The 23,600-nt window shown below is 28.6% G+C and overlaps 1 protein-coding gene across 1 annotated transcript in view; it reads left to right on the forward strand.

Annotated features, from left to right (window-relative positions):
• Positions 1-23,600, forward strand: part of LOC142318097 (pyrokinin-1 receptor-like) — a 147,306-nt gene that overhangs the window by 113,853 nt on the left and 9,853 nt on the right. Inside the window, exons 5-6 of the mRNA XM_075354626.1 lie at positions 1,638-1,941; positions 23,146-23,360. Of these exons, the coding sequence (XP_075210741.1) occupies positions 1,638-1,941; positions 23,146-23,360 (519 nt within the window). The remainder of the gene's footprint in view (positions 1-1,637; positions 1,942-23,145; positions 23,361-23,600) is intronic.

Raw genomic sequence — 23,600 nt, forward strand, 5'->3', positions numbered from 1 at the left:
AAACCCAATTTGACAAAGTTTACTAGCACATTTTTTGTGAATTTTATTATATAATAAGTCATTTGTGTAGTAGCTATTTTGAATTCGAATCGTTCTACAGAGTTAACGGTACAAGAAAATTTAATCTTCTTTTTTTCATTTTTATAAAAAATATCTTTACAAAAATAAATTACAGTCGAACTCACAAATTCACAAAGAGTTGGGTATTTATGAAAATCGCTTGATAAGAATTTAAACGGTAATACATTTTGTTTAGTACGAATTTTATATTATTTTACTTTCTTTTAAAGAGGTATAACTTACTAAACACCTAATTTTAATAAACTTCTTTTTTTCAAATAATTGTGGACGTTTAAATAGGCTGTACATTTTTTTCTATTTAATTTTGAAATAAACTTTGACTAGAATTGTATCATAGTGCTTATGCAGTATTGTTATTTTTATTAAAATAACGAATTACAGTAATAAGATATAACTAAGGTGTACAGTATCACTTAACTAAATGATAACCAGATATAAAGTAGTAAATCTTTGGACATTTAACTCTAAGGAAGATTAACTGAAAGATTTCAATCTAAAAATGTATATTTTTTAGTTTTGGAAATTCTAGTAAAGAATATTAAACTGAACTGCCATAGGTTACTGAATTGATGCATTTTGTTATATTATGTTAATAAATAGAGCATAAATTAGTGTATGTATAGGTTCAATTTGTTGCTGTTTTAAAAATCAAGCCTTATTGCGAGTAGCAATACAACGGAAGATTACGAGGCTGAACATTATTTTCCGATCTTCTTCAAAATTCAGCCAGCTGACTCAACGAAAATAACTAAATTTTAAGAAAACATCAATATATAACTTTTCCATAATTTACAATAAAGTATTTATTACTGAAAATTCAAATGATGAAGTTTTATATGTTTACTGACGTGAAGACGGTCAGATAGGCGACAGTAAAAGTTAATAGCAACTATTCTACAGTCGTCCTGGTCATCAGTGTTTCATTATTTTTAAGTTTTTAAATAGTTTTATTGAATAATGTAAATGACGATTTTATCAGACATAAACAGTAGCGTTTATTGTATCGATTACCTCCGTTTGATCCAGGGTGGAACCCAATATGCCAGCCGAAAAATCTGTATTTTTTCAGGAAAAAACTGGATTACTAAAATTTACGAAAATAAAGGTCAATGGGAACAAAAACGTATTGCAAATGGAAAATAAAAGATCTGTTTGCATACAACATGAATACAAATTAAAAAAAAAAAGATTGTGATAATATTAAAAATTATAATATTGATAGAGATTTATTATTAATTACAATCTTTAACGTATTTATTTTACGTTTATAAATTAGGTAGCAGTAAGAAATGAAAATCTAGAAACAATAAATAGGTATATAATTGGTATTTAATCTATCTAATGACCTTAATTAATATATAAAACATGATTTTATGAAAACAATAAGTTATTTTTAATAACAAGTTATTAAAAACTTAATAACTTAAAAATTTAAGTTAAGTTTTTTAATAAGTTATTTTTTAGTTATTTTAATAACTATAATAAAATAAAATAGCATTAAAAATAGCAGTATTGCCTATTTTTATTAAACATAATTGTAACACTTTCTTTTTCAGGCATTACAGGTAGGTATTGTATATGAAAAAAAGAATGGAACAATAGTAAGTGAGGAGTACAAAGTTTGCGGAGTAGAGCCAGGCTTTAGTTCCTATTCTTTTGGACTTTCTGGTGTTTTATTCTTCCTAACACCAATGTTGTTAATAACAGTTTTATATATTCTTATCGGAATTAGACTACAAAGATCTAGCCAAGTAGCGCGCCGTGGCTTACCAGAATCTCAAAGTTCTAGGTATTTGGTTAGAGGTTCACAAAGAGGATACGCACAAACAAGATCGACTCGTCGAGTCGTCAAGATGTTAGGTAAATAATGCTTTATTGTTCTTATTAATTTTATCATTTATTAAGTTATGTAAAAGAACAGTATATAACTTGTACACTTATCGTCTATGGGGCTACTGAAAACTTACCAATAATTTCAATAACTGTTACAAAAAGAATAAGAATAGAGAAATACACTGAGGTAAAAAGAATATTTGCTAATTGAACAATTGGCTAATTGTTCCTTTCCCAAAATCATAAATTTTCATGCTGCTTTTCTGTCATTTAATAATCAATCGCATTAGTTTTAGACAACAAAATTTTATGTATAATATAAAAATAAATGCATGTTTGATTACGTAAGTTCTAATCTACTATAAAAAAAGCAGGAGTAAATATAGTTCTAAGTACACAAAAAAAATTTTCAGGAGCTTTAGTGATCGGTATTTAAAGTAAATGTTACCAGAAAAACACTCACATGATAACTAATAATAAAAAAATAAGTGTTGCACAAAATAAATTTGTACTTAAAAACGTAATAATCCACCTCATTTTTTTCAAAAGCGTCTATTAAAATGTGAAGGTATATTGGTAAATAACATGAGAAAACATGATTTAAGTTAAAAAAAATGGTTGGTGACTTATCTACTTACAGGTTACATAGAAATTAAATCACAAGCACTTTTTTAAAAAGATGATAACAATAAAAAAAACGTAACTAATTATCCGCTGTATATTTTGAGTGTAATACTTCTTCTATATATAATCAGATCTGAAAGGTCTTTACCCTGTTTGAAATATTTTCAAATTTTCTGAAAAACGGTTAAATTTTTGCACTAAATATATATATTTTTTTAAATTAATTGGATATCTTGTGCCTAGCTCAACATATGTAGATTGAATATAAAATATTTTTGTCATGAATGTTTAACTTAATTGATATTTAAGTGAAAAATGTTTTTTTCTATTGTGTAATTTGCAATTTGTTCAGCTAGTGTACAATAAGCAACCCCTCCACCCCGGCCCAATGAGATAAACATGATATTTCGCGTGTTCGCGGTTCGACCAGGATATTGTGAAACTAACAAATACAAATGTTTGTATAAATAAAATTTATTAGTTTAATTATATAAATAATAAAATAAATCAATAATAATGACAGTAATAATAAATGAAAATTATAAACAACTAACAATAATAATATTAATACAACCACAACAACAATAATAATGAATAGATCACATACAAGATAGTATTTCAAATAAGGACAGGATCTATTTTTTTTGTCTTCACTCATTTGATTGGTTTGATGCAGCTCTCCAAGATTCCCTATCTATTGCTAGGCGTTTCATTTCAGTATACCTCCTACATCCTACATCTCTAACAATTTATTTTACATATTCCAAATGTTACCTGCCTGCACAATTTTTTCCTTCTACCTGTCCCTCCAGTATTAAAGCGATTTTTCTGGGATGCCTTAATACATGGCCTAATCTTAAACTATATTTGGCCTTAATACGTGGTCTCTTCTTTTAACTATATTTTACCAAATGCTTCTTTCTTCATTGATCTGCCACAACACCCCTTCATTTGTCACTTTACCCACCTATCTGAGTTTTAACATTCTCCTATAGCACCATATTTCAAAAGCTTCTAATCTTTTCTTCTCAGGTACTCTGACCGTCCAAGTTTCACGTCCATATAAAGGTATGCTACAAACATATACCTTCAAAAATCTTTTCCTGATGTTTAAATTAATTTTTGATATAAAGAAATTGTATTTCTGACTGAAGGCTTGTTTTGCCTGTGCTATTCAGCATTTTATATTGCTCCTGCTTCATCCATCTTTAGTAATTCTACTTTAGTAGATTCTCTATAATCTTTCCTCTTCCTATTTTTATATTCAGCAGTCCATCTTTGTTATTTCTACAACATTTCATTACTTTCCTTTTGTTCTTGTTTATTTTCATGCGGTTTTTCTTACATAGGACTACATCCATGCCATTCATTGTTTCTTCTAAATCTTTTTTACTCTCAGCTAGAATTACTATATCATCAGCTAATCATAGCATCTTTATCATTCACCTTGCACTGTTACTCCGGATCTAAATTGTTCTTTAACATCATTAACTGCTAGTTCTATGTAAAGATTAAAAAGTAACGGAGATAGGGAACATCCTTGTCGAACTTACTTTCTTATTACTGCTTCTATCTTATGTTCTTCAATTATTACTGTTGCTGTTTGGTTCCTGTAAATGTTAGCAATCATTCTTTTATCGCTGTATTTGAACCCTAATTTTTTTAAAATGATAAATATTTTATTCCAGTCTACGTTATCGAAGGCCTTTTCTAGGTATATAAACGCCAAGTATGTTGGTTTGTTTTTCTTTAATCTTCCTTCTACTGTTAATCTGAGCCCTAAAATTGCTTCCTTTGTTCCTATAATTTTCCTGAAACCAAATTGGTCTTCTCCTAACACTTCTTCCAATCTCCTCTCAATTCTTCTGCACAGAATAGTAGTTAAGATTTTTTATGCATGGCTAGTTAAGCTAATTGTTCTGTATTCTTCACATTTATCTGTCCTGCTTTCTTTGGTATCATGACTATAACACTCTTTTTGAAGTCTGACAGAACTTCCCCTTTTTCCTAAATATTACACACCAGTTTATATAATTTACCAATCACTTCCTCACCTGCACTGTGTAGTAATTCTACAGTAGGTATTCCGTCTATTCCAGGAGCCTTTCTACCATTAGGATCTTTTTAAATGCAGTTAAATCATAAAAACCAAAATACAGTTCATTTGCAATGATAAGCTATCCACTAGACCTGCCTGTTGAGCTGGTTTACATGACATTTCATTTACTTATCATACAATATCATCCTCACCTCATTGGGGTTTCTTATTGTTCATTAATTGAACAGACTGCAACATACATATTAGGGGAAAAAAAAATGAAAGATTGAAAATAAAATTCATTTCTGGCAAAACATTGTCTTCCAACATAATTTTGAAGTATTGTACAGTTTAAGATAGAACCAAAGCCAAGACAGATAAATTAATAAGTTTCATTCATAACAATTAAGCTTTTAATATCTGATGGCCTAACTTGAGAAACAAATGTCAATGGAAAGCCTGTTAATTCAGTCAAAATAAAAGAATTTTTTTTTTTATTGATCACAAATATATAGTATTCTTTTTTAACAATGATAAATGAAAAAACGGCCACATCACAAGTTTAAAAAAAAATGTTTTTCTTGCTCAGCAAATTTAGGAGATTAGTTTAACAAAAAAATTTACTCAAAAAATAAATTGAGAATAATTAACCAAATGAGAAGGAAAATAATGCAAGTAAAGAAAAATAAAGGAAACACTTCCTCAGATGCTTTCTTCAATTACTCTCTCTCTCTCTGTCTCTTTCTATATATATATATATATATATATATGTGTGTGTGTGTGTGTGTGTGTGTGTGCATGCGTGCATTTTAATATTACTTGGTATTATTTATTTAGTAGTTACTATTAGCTTAATGTTAATGTTTTTAATATATACCTGTTGAGAGTTATAATAAAATTTCATGGATATACAATAGTCAACTAGAAAAAAGAAATATGAAAACCAAACATAAAGTAATCATAGCAAATCATAACAAAAATGAAGTAGGAGTAGACCAAGAAAGTATTTAGGTATTTAAAAGTACTGGTGATGCAATACTAATACATAAATTAGATAAAAAAATACTAAAAACCTGTTTCTCTTATTATTCTACAATTCTACTATGCATTATTAAAATAATCCAATAACAGACTAACGTGTAATTACTGCAATAAAAGTGTCTGCTTCTTTTGAATGTTTTAATATTGAATAAAGTAAATCACAGCATTTTCTACTTATACTTCTGTTATTTATGTGTATTAGGTTATTGATCATCCCATTTACAAAATTTCAATTCAGTTTAATAAATGTCTTGTTATTGGCAGCGGTGTTTTTTTAGTAATAGTTGCACTTTGCTACGAACTACACAATGCTTGTAAAAGAAATGTATCACCTTATGAGGTGTATGTTTTCACCAGAGAGGTATAAACACATAATATCTCACAAACTTTCATTTTTATTAATGTATGCACATATAGATCCATATTTCAACATTATTATTTTTTATACATAGCATGTTATGTCACATACAACATTGTTATAGCAATCAAAACCACTATGTAATCAAGCTAACTTGCTATGGTGACAATTTATTTGTTTTTAAAATGACTTAATATTTGGTGAGATTTAAAGTACCTATGTACATATTTGAGTATAATAAATATATTTGTTCATAAATATATTATATATGTAATAAATATATATATTTACTCCAACTTACTTATATGCATATAGATCCTAAAATGTTCACTTCAAAAAATGTGTTGCATGAAATAGAACATTATATGTTCTTGTACACACATGAATTAAAATAATCCTGTTTATTATTCTGTACCAATAAATGTAAAACAAAGGCAAAAAAGTTAGCATAATAATAAAAAAAAAAAAAGTTAGTTATAAAAGTTATAAAGTTATATAAAAGTTAGTTATAATAAACTACACTCATATAATGTAAAGAATTGAGTAAAAAATAATTATTATTTGTTAATGTAATATTATTGTTGTTAAATATTATTCTTATAGTTTTTAAATTATGGTTCTTCCAGTGGCTGGTTTTATTAAATAATATAAAAAATATAAATTGTTCATAAATAAAATAATTGGACTGAGTGATTTTATTCTAGCAAAACTACTTGTGAAATCATATGACTCATATATTTGAATATATTAAATATATGAGTAACATGACATATAATAAATTCAAGTCATATTTATATACATTAACTTCAAACATCATATGAATATTTTCACACCATTTTTTTGTGTTTTAAAGTCTATTGTTTAACTTTGGGTTATTACATAACTTTTTTCAAAGTATATCCATCCTAAAAAAATAAAATAAAATTAAAACTGAAATAAACAAAAAATAATTTTAAAAAAATGACTTGTCTAGTAGCAGATGAAAATGATTTTTAGATCAAATTGTGAATTCTTATTATTATAAGAGTTCAGAAGCTGACTGAATTGGTTAACTATATTTAGAATCCATTTGTTCATTTATATTTTTTAACTTTGAATTTGTAAATATATGTGTATATTTATTTTATTAGGTAAACCAAAGTACAGAATAAATAAAGTAGGATGATTTATATTATTCCACTATAAATACAAGAGCACTTTCATTATTTACTTACATCATCAGCTACATTACATATTCATATATTCATCTCAAATTACATTACAAACTTCATAAAATATAACTTATCATTCACTTATTCATTTTATTTAAAATTTCAAACCTTGAATCTTTTTATTTTAAGAATGTAACCTTTTATTCAATTAAATTAAAAATTGAAAAAAAAATTTTAATTAACATTGAAAATTAAATTGTAAAAATTTTTACATATGTTAAAATATGATTTCAAGGCATAAAATCACACTAAAATAAGTTAAAGTTCAGTTAAATTGACAACACCCATAATTGCTTTACTTAAAAAACATTTGATTTGAATTTTTGATTTTTAATTTTAATTTATTTATTTATTTATTCATTCTACTTTATTTATTCTGTACTTTGGTTGATCTAATAAAATAAAATAAAATGAATATATTGTATACAGTACAGAGGAGTATGATTCTTAAGAGTATATATATATATATATACATTTATGTTAGATACACTTACAAATTTTTAATTTAGCTTCTGACTTGTGATCATAGCTTAAGCAATAAATTAAATTTTATCTAATGTGTTTATTTTAATCTTACTTCTTTGAAGATGAATGATAATCTTTAAAAACATTAACATAGGAGAAAAAGCCTTACAATCAACAACATAAATTATACATAAGAACAAATATTCACATATGATTTATTTTGTGCTTACATATATTAATATTGAACATTAAAATTATATATTATAATGTAATTTTATTGAAAGCATGTTTTCACCAGAGAGGTATAAACTCATACCTCACAAACTTTCATTGTTATTAATGCATGTATTTAAATGAATACAATATCTAGACCAATTTTACAACTGGTCTATATCGTAAAAAAAGTATTTTAAGGCTGGATTAATTCCATAGGGAATTCTAACCTATGTGTTTAATTAAATTTATAACATTATGAGTTGTTTAAAATTATTCCATATAATTATGTTATAAATATAATAGTCATAATATACCATATAATCAAAACAATCACCATACTTGGTGATGATTTTGTCTATGTGATATTCTGTTTTATTTTGACTTTTCAGCCCATCTCTTTAAAGAGAGCTAATTGCTGACATCTATGTGCATACAACCTCAATTAAATTCTTAAGTTGTTATTTGTACATGCATGTGTGAACATAAACACATAATGTTTATAATTAATAACTTAATAATTTAACCAAAAATAAATTAAAAATTTAACCAACAATTTTTCAAAACACCCCACTGTGTTTCTGAATAGATTATAAAAAAGAAACAAAACATATAAATAATCAAACTAATTTACTTTATATAGCCACTAGACATTAAACAATTTACAAGGGAATGATATCATTCTGAAAAGAACTAGAAAGAAATCAGTACTCAAAATAAAGGTAATCATAAGAAATACCATTAAGTTTAATACCCAGAATAAAAAATACATTTGTACTGGCTGAGCTAAGGTAGGTTTTCCCACTTATAAAAAGAAAATAATTAATAAAAAAAAGTTAAATAAAAATTTCTATGTTTAATACACACCAGAGGAAGTGTTCAAAAATTTTCCTTTAGCCTTATGCATTTATGGCACCACTAAATCTCACATTTTTTTCAATAACGTTTTGTCAAAACTTATATAATCCACTGAATTTTTAATCAACTTTAAGCAATAGCATCTTTTGGAGTTGAACAAAATAGCAAACCTGAGATATTTTTCAGAACAAAAAATCAGAAGACATCAGATCATATGAAATTGGTGACTATTCAATTATTTTTTGGCTCCTACACATTTAGGAAAGATTTGAAGCAGGGACAATCAACATTAAACTCAGGGTTGTTTAATAGCATGGGAATAACAACACGTCATATTATCAGAATAGAAACCTTGTTGATTGACATTTGAGGGTTTTTTATTAATATCTTCAAAACAAGTTGTTTGTTTTTTAAAGTTCTACTGATTCAAGTCTTTCTGATCATAGAGTATGTTGTTAGAATTTTTAAATTTTATATTTTACATACGTGAATTTTGATTGGTCAACAGTAGAAAATTACAAAATCTTGTATAGAATTCTTCACCAATGGCAGCTGAACCCTAAATATTATTTTATCTACACTGTGTCATAAAAATGTGGATTTTTTTTTATTCTCAGGAAAGATCACTGAAATATAGAAATACTGGAATGTGCACTGCTATGTCCAACGTAAGCGGAAAACGAACGTGAGACAGATAGATTTAGAGGTGTAGTTGTCATTGTCGCACAGTGCAGCGCATGAGCATTGTACCTAATGTACCGTCCCTTCAGAAAGTGATTCCATAAAACTTAATTGTATTGTTCACGATTTTAATAATTTTTATTTTTACAGTGAATGAAACATTTACTATCATAGCAACATAATTATGTTTATGTAAATACAGCACTTACTCATTGACTCTGTTTGTTTGTTTATGTTATAAAATAATCGTATTAAAAATATCCGTCAATAATTTTTATAAAATTTACTCTTAAATCACTATTTATTGGTTGCTTATTTAGAAGTTAATATTAAGTGATAAAATCTCATAATTCTATTTAATTAATAGAAAAATTTCAATGCTTATGAATATTAAATAAATGTTGAGTTAATCATTGCATCATATAAATGTTTTTATAAAAACTTTCTACAATAACTTGGATTGTGAAAGATAACTTGTGATTTGTGATGAGAGAGATCGTCACAAACTTTTTGAACGGACTGTAGACAAAGAGAGGTATACCTCTAAATCAGCTATCTTTGTTGGCACAGATTTCTAATGCTAGTGCCCATTTAAGTATTTCTATATTTCAGTGGAAAAGATATAAGAAGGAAGAAGAATAGTAATCTTGTCAGCTAATTAAATCATCAGTAAAATTAAATTTTGCTCCTGTTACTTATATATAATTATGGAAATACTGCCTAAATTTATGAAACTCTTAACATGATAAATATTAATACGTTTTTTATTCTGTAAATGACTTATTACAGTATCAAAGAATAGATTAAGATTCATTTTTAAGACATCTTAAACCAAAAGTTTAAAAATATTTTAATCAGTAGAAAAAACATTTGACTATTATTTATTTAATAAATAACTTTTATAATTAACAATCTATTATTTATAACTTCTGCTTATTCAGTATTACTAGCTCACTTTTTAAACAATCGAGTACAATTATAGACTGGCAAGTAAAAAAGCTACACAAGTGTAAAGTGAGCACAAACAAAATCAAAAAGGAGACTAATTTAAAAGATAAATTTTGTAAAAGAGCTATGAATATACTCAAGTAATTTTAATTTTATATTTTCAAATTTATATTTACTCTTTTACTTAATTAAAAATAACTTGACATTATTATTCTACACTAACAGAAGAACAGTTCACTTTTATCAGTGACAGAAATATAAGTTATGCTTTAAGTTCTGTAATTTTAATATGTTGAATTACATCTACAAAGGTAATAAATGTGAATAAAAGCAAAAAAATTAAGTGGGAAAAAATGAATAAACAAATATATATATACACTAGCAGCTCAGAGCTCACTTCACTTGCCTTTCCCATCTAGCTATGGGACTGCTGTGTTTGTTATCCCTTATGATTGTGAGATTTACACTGATAAATAACAATTTAAGCATTCAGACTTTACAAATACCTGAAACATAAACTAAATTACAAAAGATGGAAATGAATCATTTAAGAACAGGTGCATTGTATATTTTCTATGCTTTATCTAAAAGAACCAGCTGTATTTGCTGGCAATCAATTTTCTAGTCTACATTGATCTCTCGGTTGTCTCCTCCAGCTAACTATATTTAAGGAAAGTAATACTAATCACTTGATAGTTATTTCTTAAGTGAATTCCAATGCAGTGATTTTCATTGATGGGTATAAGCAGCATGATTCTAATGAATGAGTTTTTATGATTTGTCAGATTAGATTTATGAATGAATCATTTAAGAAATCAGTAAGGTTGAACAGAAAATGCTTTTGTTTGGAGACTAATTTGGAGGCAAAACTAGATAAGCAATGGATATGCTCACAAGCCCCACAATAGCAGACTTATTTTAAACAGGATAGACTCAAAGCCAAAACAATGACATCATTACATTTTTATAATCAATTATTTACATCAATCAATAATTTATTTTATTTTATAATTTCATTTTTATTCATCAATCAATACACCAAAAGTGAAGAGAGACAAAAACAAAATAAATTATTTAACAATAACCAGAAACAAGAATGTCGCAGGAGAAGGTAGATAGAGCGAGTGAGAGAGGGTATAATTTGTGACTATGGATTAAGTTAAAGGTGTAAGAGAAATTAAGCCTATAGATTTTGCACAAAATATAAACAGAAATAGGAGACGCCCTTCTTAAAAGTGATTACAATTTGATAATTTTTAAGAAAAATTTCATTTCAGGAAACCAAAGAAAAACTAGATATGTCATCTGTTTAAAAAATAAGAAATGTTGTACTATAAAAAATAAAAATAATAATGTGAAGTTAAAACATGAATAAATAATAGAAACAACTCTAGAAGTTATTTCAAAAATAATTTTATTGGAAACAAATAGATCTTTTAGAAAGGAACATAAATTTTTATTATAATCCGAACACAAAAATGCATTATGTAGACGTATTAATATAAGATAAATTAAAAATATAAAAATAAAATTTAGATAAAAAATAGATGTATTTAACTGATCTTTAATTATTAACTAATTATTTAACCACACTTAATTCAAGAAGATTATTGAGAATTCGCCGGTAAGAGTCCGCAGAACTGGACGGTACGACGAAGTCAACGACTATGTTTAGTGTTCTAAACATAGAGAAAACCTAAATGAGAAAAGAAAATGGGGGAAAAATAAAAAAATAAGCATGATAACATTACATTTCAGACCTATTAGATTTGTAATAAAGAATATTTTCAAAAAATACCTCGAATTTTGTTAGCCATCGTTTTTTTCTTCCATTTGATGAACCACGGGACAGGAATATGTCAGTTTTCTCAAAAAAGTGGCTGGCTTCAGAAATCGTGCCGCTAGGTACTTTACTACTAGTACTTGATAGGACTAGATAGCGTGCAAAACCTTGATAATATACTTGAAATAATAAAATTAAATATATATTTATATTACAGCTTGTTTTAATAGTAAATTCTCTTATGTAAATGAAAGTACTGAAGATGGAACAATTTTATTGATTCCCATCACTTCATAAAAAAAAATAAAAATAAAAATATTAGTTTACAAGAGATTATAGCTGCTAATAAAACAAAAAAATATATAAAACTCGAACAGTAGGTAAGTGTTACAAATGAGGCAATAAAGATTTGTTACATAAAACAGAAAAAATTGGTAACAGAAATTGGTAAAATCTTTAATCTACATTTAAAACTATTTGAACTAATTGATGGAGAAATAAAAAAAAACGTTAATTTTATAATAATATAAAAAGTATGTCCACGGATACGATAAAAATCGAGGGTTACACTTATAAAGTAATAAGTGCAATATTACATCACGGATCTTCGATTCGTGAAGGTAATATTATTAACTTTTATTAAAAAAGGAAAAATAAAGTCATGAAGTGAATAATATGACTATCAGCAAAAAAGATTGGCCGAGAAGTTCAAAAAATGTATATTTATTTGTTTTAGAAAGGCAATAAATTTTAATAATAAATCCATAAGATAACAGTCAGTAATTCATAAAAAATAATAGTCTAACAAAACGCAGTGATATCCAAAAAAAATTGTAATGTAATTATAAACCGTGCAGTAAGTCTTGCAGATATCTTCTTCGCCGGCCTCCGTGGTGTGAGTGGGGTAGCGTCTCGGCCTTTCATCCAGAGGTCCCGGGTTCGAATCCTGATCAGGCATGGCATTTTCACACACGCTACAAATCATTCATCTCATCCTCTGAAGTAGTACCTAACGGTGGACCCGGAGGTTAAACAAAAAACAAAACATAATTTCTTCGCGTCTCCCCAAATCAGCTAATTTGTGATAGTTCCAGCGTTCATTTCCTAGTAAAGGCAGTTACTTTTATAAGGATTTAAATAATAGATCGTGGATACCGGTATTCTTTAGTGGTTGAGTTTCAAATAACCACACATCTCAGGAATGGTCGACCTGAGACTGTACAAGATTACACTTCACTTACACTCGTACATATCATCTTCATTCATCCTCTGAATTAATACCTGCCGGTGATCCCAGAGGCTAAACAGGAAAAAATATAAAAATATATAATTTCTTGCTCAAAAATAAAAATTTCTGTAATATAAATGAAATTGCCTTAACAAAATGATACTGATACCATAAAAGGTAAGACTTTACATTTCCGTTATCAAAATGTATTATTAACTTAGCATTTTATTTTTAAAAATGCCTGTTAAATATACGTGGACAATAGATACACAATAATAGATAATAAACAATGTTTAAGCGTTCCATATAATAAGTAAAAAATAGAAAAATTTGTTACAAACTCTTACTGGCCCGATTTCGTTGTTTAATAAGTGAAATTTAGTAAATGTTTGGGGTTAACCTTACCTTTTTTGATATCAGTATCATTTTGTTAAAAACAGTTTTATTTATATTATAGAACTTTTTTTGTTTTTTGAGCGTAATACTACTGTATTAATTATTTAAATACAAACCCGTGAAATAAGTTTTATGTAGATACATTAAATATTAAAAATTATAATATAATTAATAATTCAGAAGCTCCCATTTGAAATCATTTTGAACACTTAAGTACACGTGGAACGGAATGTAGATAAAGAGAGTTTTTTGTGTTTATTTTTTTAATTAGTACTATTTTAAAATTCATCAATAGAAAATTACATTGTTACCTTAAAAGAAAGTCTTTTAATTGTTCTTTAAATAAACTGGTGTTTAGATCTTTCAAATGACAACGGTAGTATAATAATTTTAGGCCCTTTCTTGAAAGCCGAATTATTGTGTTGGGTTTTACGAAATCAGTTCCGTTGTCTGGTTTGATAAAGGTGAATATTCTTATTTTTTAAGAATAAGTGACCATTCTTTTTAGCAAAAACTGGACATTTATAAATATAAAGGCAAGAATAAGGTAACATATTTAATTTTCTAAGTATACGTCTACTCGATTTATACATGAGTGCCAGATAATGATCTGATAACCAATTGTATTTTAAAACCTCGGTTAGACTTTATGGGGAACTACAAAATATGACATTATATTTTACATGTTAATAAAATTTATAACCATTCATGTTTATAGACATAATACATATTTTATAATAATTACAAGCTTAGGTTATAGTTTTATTAAGACGCTTCAGACGAACAGAATACGCCTTGATTTTGTTACAAACGAAATCAATTTGATCATCCAAGGACAACTAGTCATCTAACAAAAGACCTTGAAATTTAGCTTTGAGGCTAACAGATATACTTAATAGGAATTATATCCAGTCGACCAGTATTGTTACGTCTAACTGAGAAGCACAATATAACGGTTTTATTTATATATAAATTTAGGCGGTTACAACCCATCCAATGAATAATTCTATATTCTTCTATAGAACAGTTTTCTATTGCTTTTAAATCATTTTCTTTAGATATAGATACACTTCTCTGAGGTACTCCGCGTTCTACATCTTGTGAGGATCAAAATTTTAAATGAGTGTTGTTATCAAAAGATGAAATTTCAACTACTTGTATACGTAAGGTACAGGGTTCGGCAGATAAACCTGAAGATTTTTGAGGGATAATAATTAAACTGTATTTCGTACTATAAAAATATTTCCTCCTCTATGAATCATGAGACCTTGCCGTTGGTGAGGGGGCTTGAGTGGTCAGGGATACAGAGTAGCTGGACCGAAGGTGCAATCATATCGGAGAACCATATCTGTTGAGAGCCAGACTAAGGAATGATTCCTGAAAGAGGGCAGCAGCTATTTCAGTAGTTGTTAGGGGCGTGAGTCACAATGACTTAAACGGCCATATCAACATCACTCAGTCCTCTGAGTACTGCGCAGCTGAAAGCAATGGAAAACTACAGCTGTTTTTTTCCAAGAAAATGTGGCTCTCTGCATTTTCACATAGCAATAATGGAGGCGCCTTCCTTGGTAAAATATACCGGAGGTGAAATAGTCCCCCGTTCGGATCTCCAGGTGGGGACTACTAAGGAAGGGGTCACCAGAAAATTAAAAAATAACATTCTACGAGTCGAAGAGTGGAATGTTAGAAGCTTAAAAAAGGTTGGTAGGGTAGAAAATTTAAAAAGGGAAATGGATAGGGTAAATATGGATATAGTAGGAATTAGTGAGGTTCGGTGGGAAGAGGAAGGCGACATTTGGTCAGGTGATTTTAGAGTAATTAACTCAGCGTCAAATAATGGGCAGGCAGGAGTAGGTTTCGTGATGAACAAGAAGATAGGGAGGAGAGTGGAGTATTTCAAGACGCATAGCGATAGAATCATTGTAATAAGGATAAAATCAAAACTTAAACCGACAACAATTGTTAACGTCTATATGCCTACAAGCGCCCATGATGATGATGAGATAGAGTGTGTATACGAAGAGATTGATGAAGCAATTAAACACGTAAAAGGAGATGAAAATTTAATAATAGTTGGAAATTGGAATGCAAGCATTGGAAAAGTCAAGGAAGGAAATATAGTGGGTGAATACGGGCTGGGCAAAAGGAATGAAAGAGGGGACCGAGTTATAGAGTTTTGCACGAAGTATAATTTAGTAATTGCCAACACCCAATTTAAAAATCATAATAGAAGAATATACACTTGGAATAAGTCAGGCGATACTGCAAGGTATCAGATAGATTATGTCATAGTAAAGCAAAGATTTAGAAATCAACTCGTTGACTGCAAAACTTACCCTGGAGCAGACATTGATAGCGACCATAACTTGGTGATAATGAAAGTAGATTGGGGTTTAAAAACCTGAAGAAAAGGTGTCAGATGAATCGGTGAAATTTAGAGAAGCTTGAGGAAGAGGAGGTAAAGAAGAGTTTTGAGGAGGACATCGCAAGAGGTCTGAGTAAAAAAGATAAGGTAGAAAATGTAGAAGAAGAATGGGAGAATGTTAAAAAGGAAATTCTTAAATCAGCAGAAGCAAACTTAGGCGGAATAAAGAGAACTAGTAGAAAACCTTGGGTTTCAGACGATATATTGCAGCTGATGGATGAACGTAGAAAATATAAGAATGCTAGTGATGAAGAAAGTAAAAGGAACTATCGGCAATTAAGAAATGCTATAAACAGGAAGTGCAAACTGGCGAAAGAGGAGTGGATTAAAGAAAAGTGTTCAGAAGTGGAAAGAGAAATGAACATTGGTAAAATAGACGGATCATACAGGAAAGTTAAGGAGAATTTTGGGGTACATAAATTAAAATCAAATAATGTATTAAACAAAGATGGTACACCAATATATAATACGAAAGGTAAAGTCGATAGATGGGTGGAATATATTGAAGAGTTATATGGAGGAAATGAATTAGAAAATGGTGTTATAGAAGAAGAAGAGGAAGTTCAGGAGGATGAAATGGGAGAAACAATACTGAGATCTGAATTTAAGAGAGCATTAAAAGATTTAAATGGCAGAAAGGCTCCTGGAATAGACGGAATACCTGTAGAATTACTGCGCAGTGCAGGTGAGGAAGCGATTGATAGATTATACAAACTGGTGTGTAATATTTATGAAAAAGGGGAATTTCCGTCAGACTTCAAAAAAAGTGTTATAGTAATGATACCAAAGAAAGCAGGGGCAGATAAATGTGAAGAATACAGAACAATTAGTTTAACTAGTCATGCATCAAAAATCTTAACTAGAATTCTATACAGAAGAATTTAGAGGAGAGTGGAGGAAGTGTTAGGAGAAGACCAATTTGGTTTCAGGAAAAGTATAGGGACAAGGGAAGCAATTTTAGGCCTCAGATTAATAGTAGAAGGAAGATTAAAGAAAAACAAACCAACGTACTTGGCGTTTATAGACCTAGAAAAGGCATTCGATAACGTAGACTGGAATAAAATGTTCAGCATTTTAAAAAAATTAGGGTTCAAATACAGAGATAGAAGAACAATTGCTAACATGTACAGGAAGCAAACAGCAACAGTAACAATTGCAGAACATAAGAAAGAAGCCGTAATAAGAAAGGGAGTCCGACAAGGATGTTCCCTATCTCCGTTACTTTTTAATCTTTACATGGAACTAGCAGTTAATGATGTTAAAGAACAATTTAGATTCGGAGTAACAGTACAAGGTGAAAAGATAAAGATGCTACGATTTGCTGATGATATAGTAATTCTAGCTGAGAGTAAAACGGATTTAAAAGAAACAATTAACGGCATAGATGAAGTCCTACGCAAGAACTATCGCATGAAAATAAACAAGAACAAAATAAAAGTAATGAAATGTAGTAGAAATAACAAAGATGGACCAATGAATGTGAAAATAGGAGGAGAAAAGATTATGGAGGTAGAAGAATTTAGTTATTTGGGAAGTAGAATTACTAAAGATGGACGAAGCAGGAGCGATATAAAATGCCGAATAGCACAAGCGAAACTAGCCTTCAGTAAGAAATATAATTTGTTTACATCAAAAATTAATTTAAACGTCAGGAAAAGATTTTTGAAAGTGTATGTTTGGAGTGTCGCTTTATATGGAAGTGAAACTTGGACAATCGGAGTATCTGAGAAGAAAAGATTAGAAGCTTTTGAAATGTAGTGCTATAGGAGAATGTTAAAAATCAGATGGGTGTATAAAGTGACAAATGAAGAGGTATTGCGGCAAATAGATGAAGAAAGAAGCATTTGAAATTCCATCTTATACGGATGGAATTTCAGGTCGGCATGAAGAATTCGTCGTACACTTCGATCAGAAATGACTAGCGCAGCAGCATGTCTCGCTGCTGAACGTCGTGGAGACCGCGTAACAGCTAACCTTAGAGCGTTAATGTTTTCAGGCGTTCCCACAGTCCGTTTTCGTCCTGTTGATTTCATTTTTAAAGCATTTTGTTCCTAAAATTCTTCACCCACAAAAATATCGTATTCCAATTAGGAACAGACGCATGTCGATTTAAATTGAAATGTCTGCGAAATAAACGCTGTGTTACAATAACCGAGTCATTATTTTTAAAGTAGGCTTCAATCACAAACGCTCGTTGTTCACCCGACCACGACATACTGGCTACTGAAATAGCATGAATAGACCTGTCGATGTACAACAATCCCGCCTTCTCATTGATAGTGGTACCAACGCAACAATTACTACAAAATCGTCAGATTTATATGCCGGACCCTATATGACTTTAACTAGTTGTACGCAGATCCTCTTATAACAATGAAGCTGAACATTTGTTCAGCTTTTTCATCATAAAAAATGTGGAACTAAATCGAATTCTTTACAGAAGTAACAAAAAATGTTAAATGGATTCTTTTTGTTATCTACGGAATTTAATTATTTTCCAAAACTGGGAAATGATGGCTGCATCGGAAGATAAGTTTGTTTTTAAAACCTTGCTGAAAGTTAGTACGGTATGCTCCTCAAGAAAAGTTAAAAGTTGATTTTCCATAATTTGTTCAAATACTTTAGGAAATAGAGACAATCATCGGCCTATAATTTCGTAAATTAAGTGCCGAATCTTTCTTAAGGAAGAGAGTAACATCGGTCGTCACTTTGTTTACGAGTTTCAACTAACGATTATTTCGCCCTGATTTCTGTTAAAATGGTAAATTGAGGCTATACGGAAATTTTATTATATAAGAGAAAAATTGTAAGTAAAATTGATGTATTTACTTGTTTCTTGATCGGAAAGTTTGGAAAATAGATCTCAGAATTTGATCTTCAATAGCCTCGAAGAAAAATGTTATACAGAACACAAAATTTGAGATGAAAAGAATAAGTTTATTAAATTTACTTAATTAAATTACCAAAAAATAAATAAAATTTTGCAACAAAATTTTTATGAGATTTAATTCTGAAAAACTGATGAAAGTGAAGATAAGTGAAAACAAATAGAAGTTGAGAAATTCAACTTTTATTTAAATAAAAACAGACAAAATAACGCTAAAAAAAAAGTAACTTGATAAATAAAAATCTTTTTAATATTAAAAAGAAAAATTGTAAAAAAAACTAACCATCGGATTCAAAATAAAAAATTAACTTTTAAAAAGATAACAGGGACAAATCATCTTTCAAACTCAAATGCCAAACGATCTTTCTAAATTAAAAAAAAAAAAAACTTTTTATTATTGGTTCGAAAGCGGGAGAAGGAAGAATTTTTGACAGTTAGATTTCCAAAACTGGAAGTGGAATTAGGAATTCACATTTATTAAAACTTCTTTTTATATTTTCCTAATCATAGTTCTGTCACTTGTAAGACTGATGCGGAGAGTTTATTCCTTTATCCGTTAAAACTGGAGAAGCTTTTTGAAGTTCTAGTGCAACACATTTATACAATTTTCAAGATTGTCAAGTGCAGTAAATTTACAGTACTTTCGGAATCTTGAATTAACTTAATGATAACTTTAACAAAAATTACGATTTAATTTGTTTTTAAAATTTTTAAATTTGAACAGTAACTAATGATAGTCTCTGATAATGATATCCTCTGAGAAATTATACCTGTAGTATCCTTAATAACTAAAACTAAAATTTTAGCAAAGTATAATGGTACAGAAAAGTGAAATTAATATAAATCTCTCTCTCTCTCTCTCTCTCTCTCTCTCAAGTTACACATCAAAGATTTCCAAAATAGGGCATTTCGTGTTCTTTTTGTTAATTTTTTTAAATCGTGTTCAGCCCACTGTTATTTCAGTATTCGAATAAGAAATTGCATTTAGAAAAGAAATTCATGAAATACGAAATAAAAGCTGTCGGAAGAAGGAGAAAAAATAAAGTAGTGATAACAAATTGGGTAAATATTTTGTTGATCTTTAAAGAAGTTAAAACTTATTTTAATTTTTCTCTAACAGGACATTAATTTCAATTATTAAAAAAAAATTCCGAATACTTTTCACCAATAAAAAACTAATTAAGTAGAACTAGCATTTAAAGTCATGGTTTATTCATGGTGCTCATTAGAGAACGAAGATTTGTTGCAGCCCTACTAATCAACCAGCATTGTCATTTTCTACTTAAAGTCTTTGCTGAGTACAACCACCGTATAAGAGGCTACAGCCAATGTAATTATAAAACAGGAGTACCATTAAATAAAAACCCCTTCGAAGTGGTTATTCAAGAAATGGAATTTTTGCAACCCTCTGCACTTTAGTTATAAATTGATTTCTAAATATTTCTTTGCTTTGGATTTGGACAATTAATATAAATTACACCGATTAAAAATTAAGAAAAAAAAAAGTTTTTTTTTGTTTTTATTGACTTCAATTAAATCAATTTTTCAGAATTAAATTCTTTACAGATTTTTTAAAAGTTTTATACATTTATTTATTAAACTAATTATTAACAAAATTAATTTACACCAAACTTAAAAATTTATTCTTTTTGACTCCAATCTTTTGAGGGAATCACACAATTATTTCGGCAGTTACTGTAAATTAAGTTCTGGGAATCAATTCTTCTCAATATTGATCCAACGCACTGTAATATTTATAGGATCAACAAGAGGTAACTATTAAAAATTAAAAAACACGACTGCCAAAAAAAATATTGCTCGTTAATAAAGGATATTTACTAATATAGGATAATTAAAGAGCTTACGGATGGCAATCAGTTTAGCTGTTGAACTGTTACGGTGGAACAAACACATATACATACACCCTAAACATATTTCGCTCCTTTTTGGGCAGTCGTGTAAAAACACTAGTAAGATGACTTCACACGTATGAAATACGAGGTTTCCGAAAAGTTCAGAATGAAGCGTTGAGATGCGGGTTATTCAAAGACTCATTCATCTGATAAATTTTTTCAAATTTCTTAAATTTATATTCATACATATAGCTTATGACACTCCTGGTAACGTAAGGATTCCAACGCGATTTATATATAAATCGGTTCAGCCGTTGAGCTGCTACGGTGGGACAAACAAACATACATACAACCTAAATACATTACTCCTTTTTGGACAGTCGTAAAATAAACTATATTAATCTGAAATATGATAACAGAAAGATAACCTATAGCACATAAAAAATAAAAACAATGTGAATCTTTTATTCTGTACAGTAATATAACGTCGTTAGCTGAGAATACGACCAGTTTAGTAACATAACGACTAATAATGTGAGGATATATATAATCCATTAAATGTCGTGTTTGTGATATAAAATTATCCCTTTGAGGTAAATATATTTATTTTAATAAGCTAGGAAGTTCCCGTTTATTACTAAAATTCAATTAACTATATCGTAATTTGTACGTGAAACGATGGTGAGAATCAATAACGCAAAATTTTCAATCATTGATTTACATCGGTAATCCATTTTAGGAAGATTTCATAAGAAAGCTATCTATAACATATCTTCGCGTTTCAAATCTCCCAGACCCCAAAAACCACCGTCAGCTAAAAATTTATATATATATATATATATATATATATATATATATATATATGTGTGTGTGTGTGTGTGTGTGTGTGTGTGTGTGTGTGTGTGTGTGTGTGTGTGTGTGTGTGTGTGTGTGCGTGTATGTCACTTTCTTATGGACACGATAACTGCCGTAATTTTTCGCCAATCACTTTCAAATATTTTCTTAAAAATAACTCGTCCCAAAATCTCGGTTGAGTTCGTTAACGGCCACATGGAGGTGAAATGGGAGGGCTTTTTCGAAAAAAAATATTACTATAATTTTATTAAGTAAAACATCAAATTCGTTAAAAGTTCCTACTACTCTTTGGATAAGAGCCTAAAACTTATCTAAGTAGAGTTTTTTTGATAACACCAACCGTTGGTCGAAGGGGGTTTGGAAGACAAAAATATCATACGTCCATTAATCGGCACAATATCGAATCGGTTTAAAGTGATAGTTGATTCTTTAAACATAACCTAAAATCTTTGTTTGAAATAATTTTTGATATGACCAGGCCTTACGGCAAGGGATGACCAAAATTTTTCTGGAATTGTAAGAAAATGGGGTTTGTCGTATGCTAATTATGTGACACTTTGTTCAAATGCAACTGTTGTATCGAGTAAATTTGAAGTTTTTCTTAACTTTAAGGTGAAAATCTTTTTTATTCTCTTCTTAGCACCGGTGAAATCTACCTCCGCCTTCCAGCGTGCCAAAAGGGAGTTTTTAACTTGTATTTCTGGGCTTATTTATTAATTTATTTTTTTAATTTGTAAAATAGATTATCTTGTTTTTTAAGTTTTAAGTTAAAAAACAAGCCTTGTTTTTCAATCTGTTGGAATCTTTCTTTTGCAGTTGTTTTCCTTATTTTGAATATTTTTTTCATTTATCCTTAATATCTGATCTAAATATGTATTTAATGTATACATGTTTGAATTACAAATGTAAATATATAATTTTATTTATTTATTTTTATTGGATTAAATCTACTTATAGTCACCCAACATGTCTATGTTTCACTTACTAATTTACTTTATCACCGTTAATGATACACTTACTTTCCAATCAATGTTTAATTTTTTATTGATTAACAATGTAGTATCACAAACGTAATGTTATTTTATGCTATGAATTGTATAACAAAACAGTAATATCGAATTAACTTTAGGATAAAATATAAATTAAAAAATAAACGGAAATTTACATTTAGCAAAAATAGGTTTATTAAAATTAATGAATTCATCTACATTGATTAATCAATGGTATGGAAAACGAAACTCCGAGTAGTAACAAATGTAACTTGCAAATAATTACACAAATCATGAACATTTATGCAACATTTTGCTAAAAGAATTTGTTAAACTAAACAAAAAATAGTAAAGTGCCTTTTTTGTTTATTATTTCAGTTGCTGTTGTTGTAGCGTTTTTTATTTGCTGGGCCCCATTTCAAGCTCAACGACTTTTTGCTGTATATGGATACGAAGGTGAAAAGACATCTCCTGGAAAAATAAAATTTTATAAGACTGTCACATACGCATCTGGTCTTCTTTATTACCTTTCAACAACGGTTAATCCTATCCTTTACAACATAATGTCGCTTAAATTTCGCCAGGCTTTTAAGGTATAGTATTTTTACAATATTTTACTTTTAAAATTTTTAAATTTTTTTTAAATATTCAGGAACATAGTTGAACTATTTTAGTATTGCGAGGTCATTCAAAAAAAAAAAAAAAATTAATTTAAATTTAAATTTTTAATTAAAATTTAATCTATTAAAAAGAAAAGTTATTTCATAATAAAGAAAATTACTGTATTATAATAAGATTTTAAACTGCTATTAAATGTATGAAAAAATATATTC

The sequence above is a fragment of the Lycorma delicatula genome, chromosome 1 (genome assembly GCF_047948215.1).
Source record: "Lycorma delicatula isolate Av1 chromosome 1, ASM4794821v1, whole genome shotgun sequence".
Lineage (NCBI taxonomy): Eukaryota > Metazoa > Arthropoda > Insecta > Hemiptera > Fulgoridae > Lycorma > Lycorma delicatula.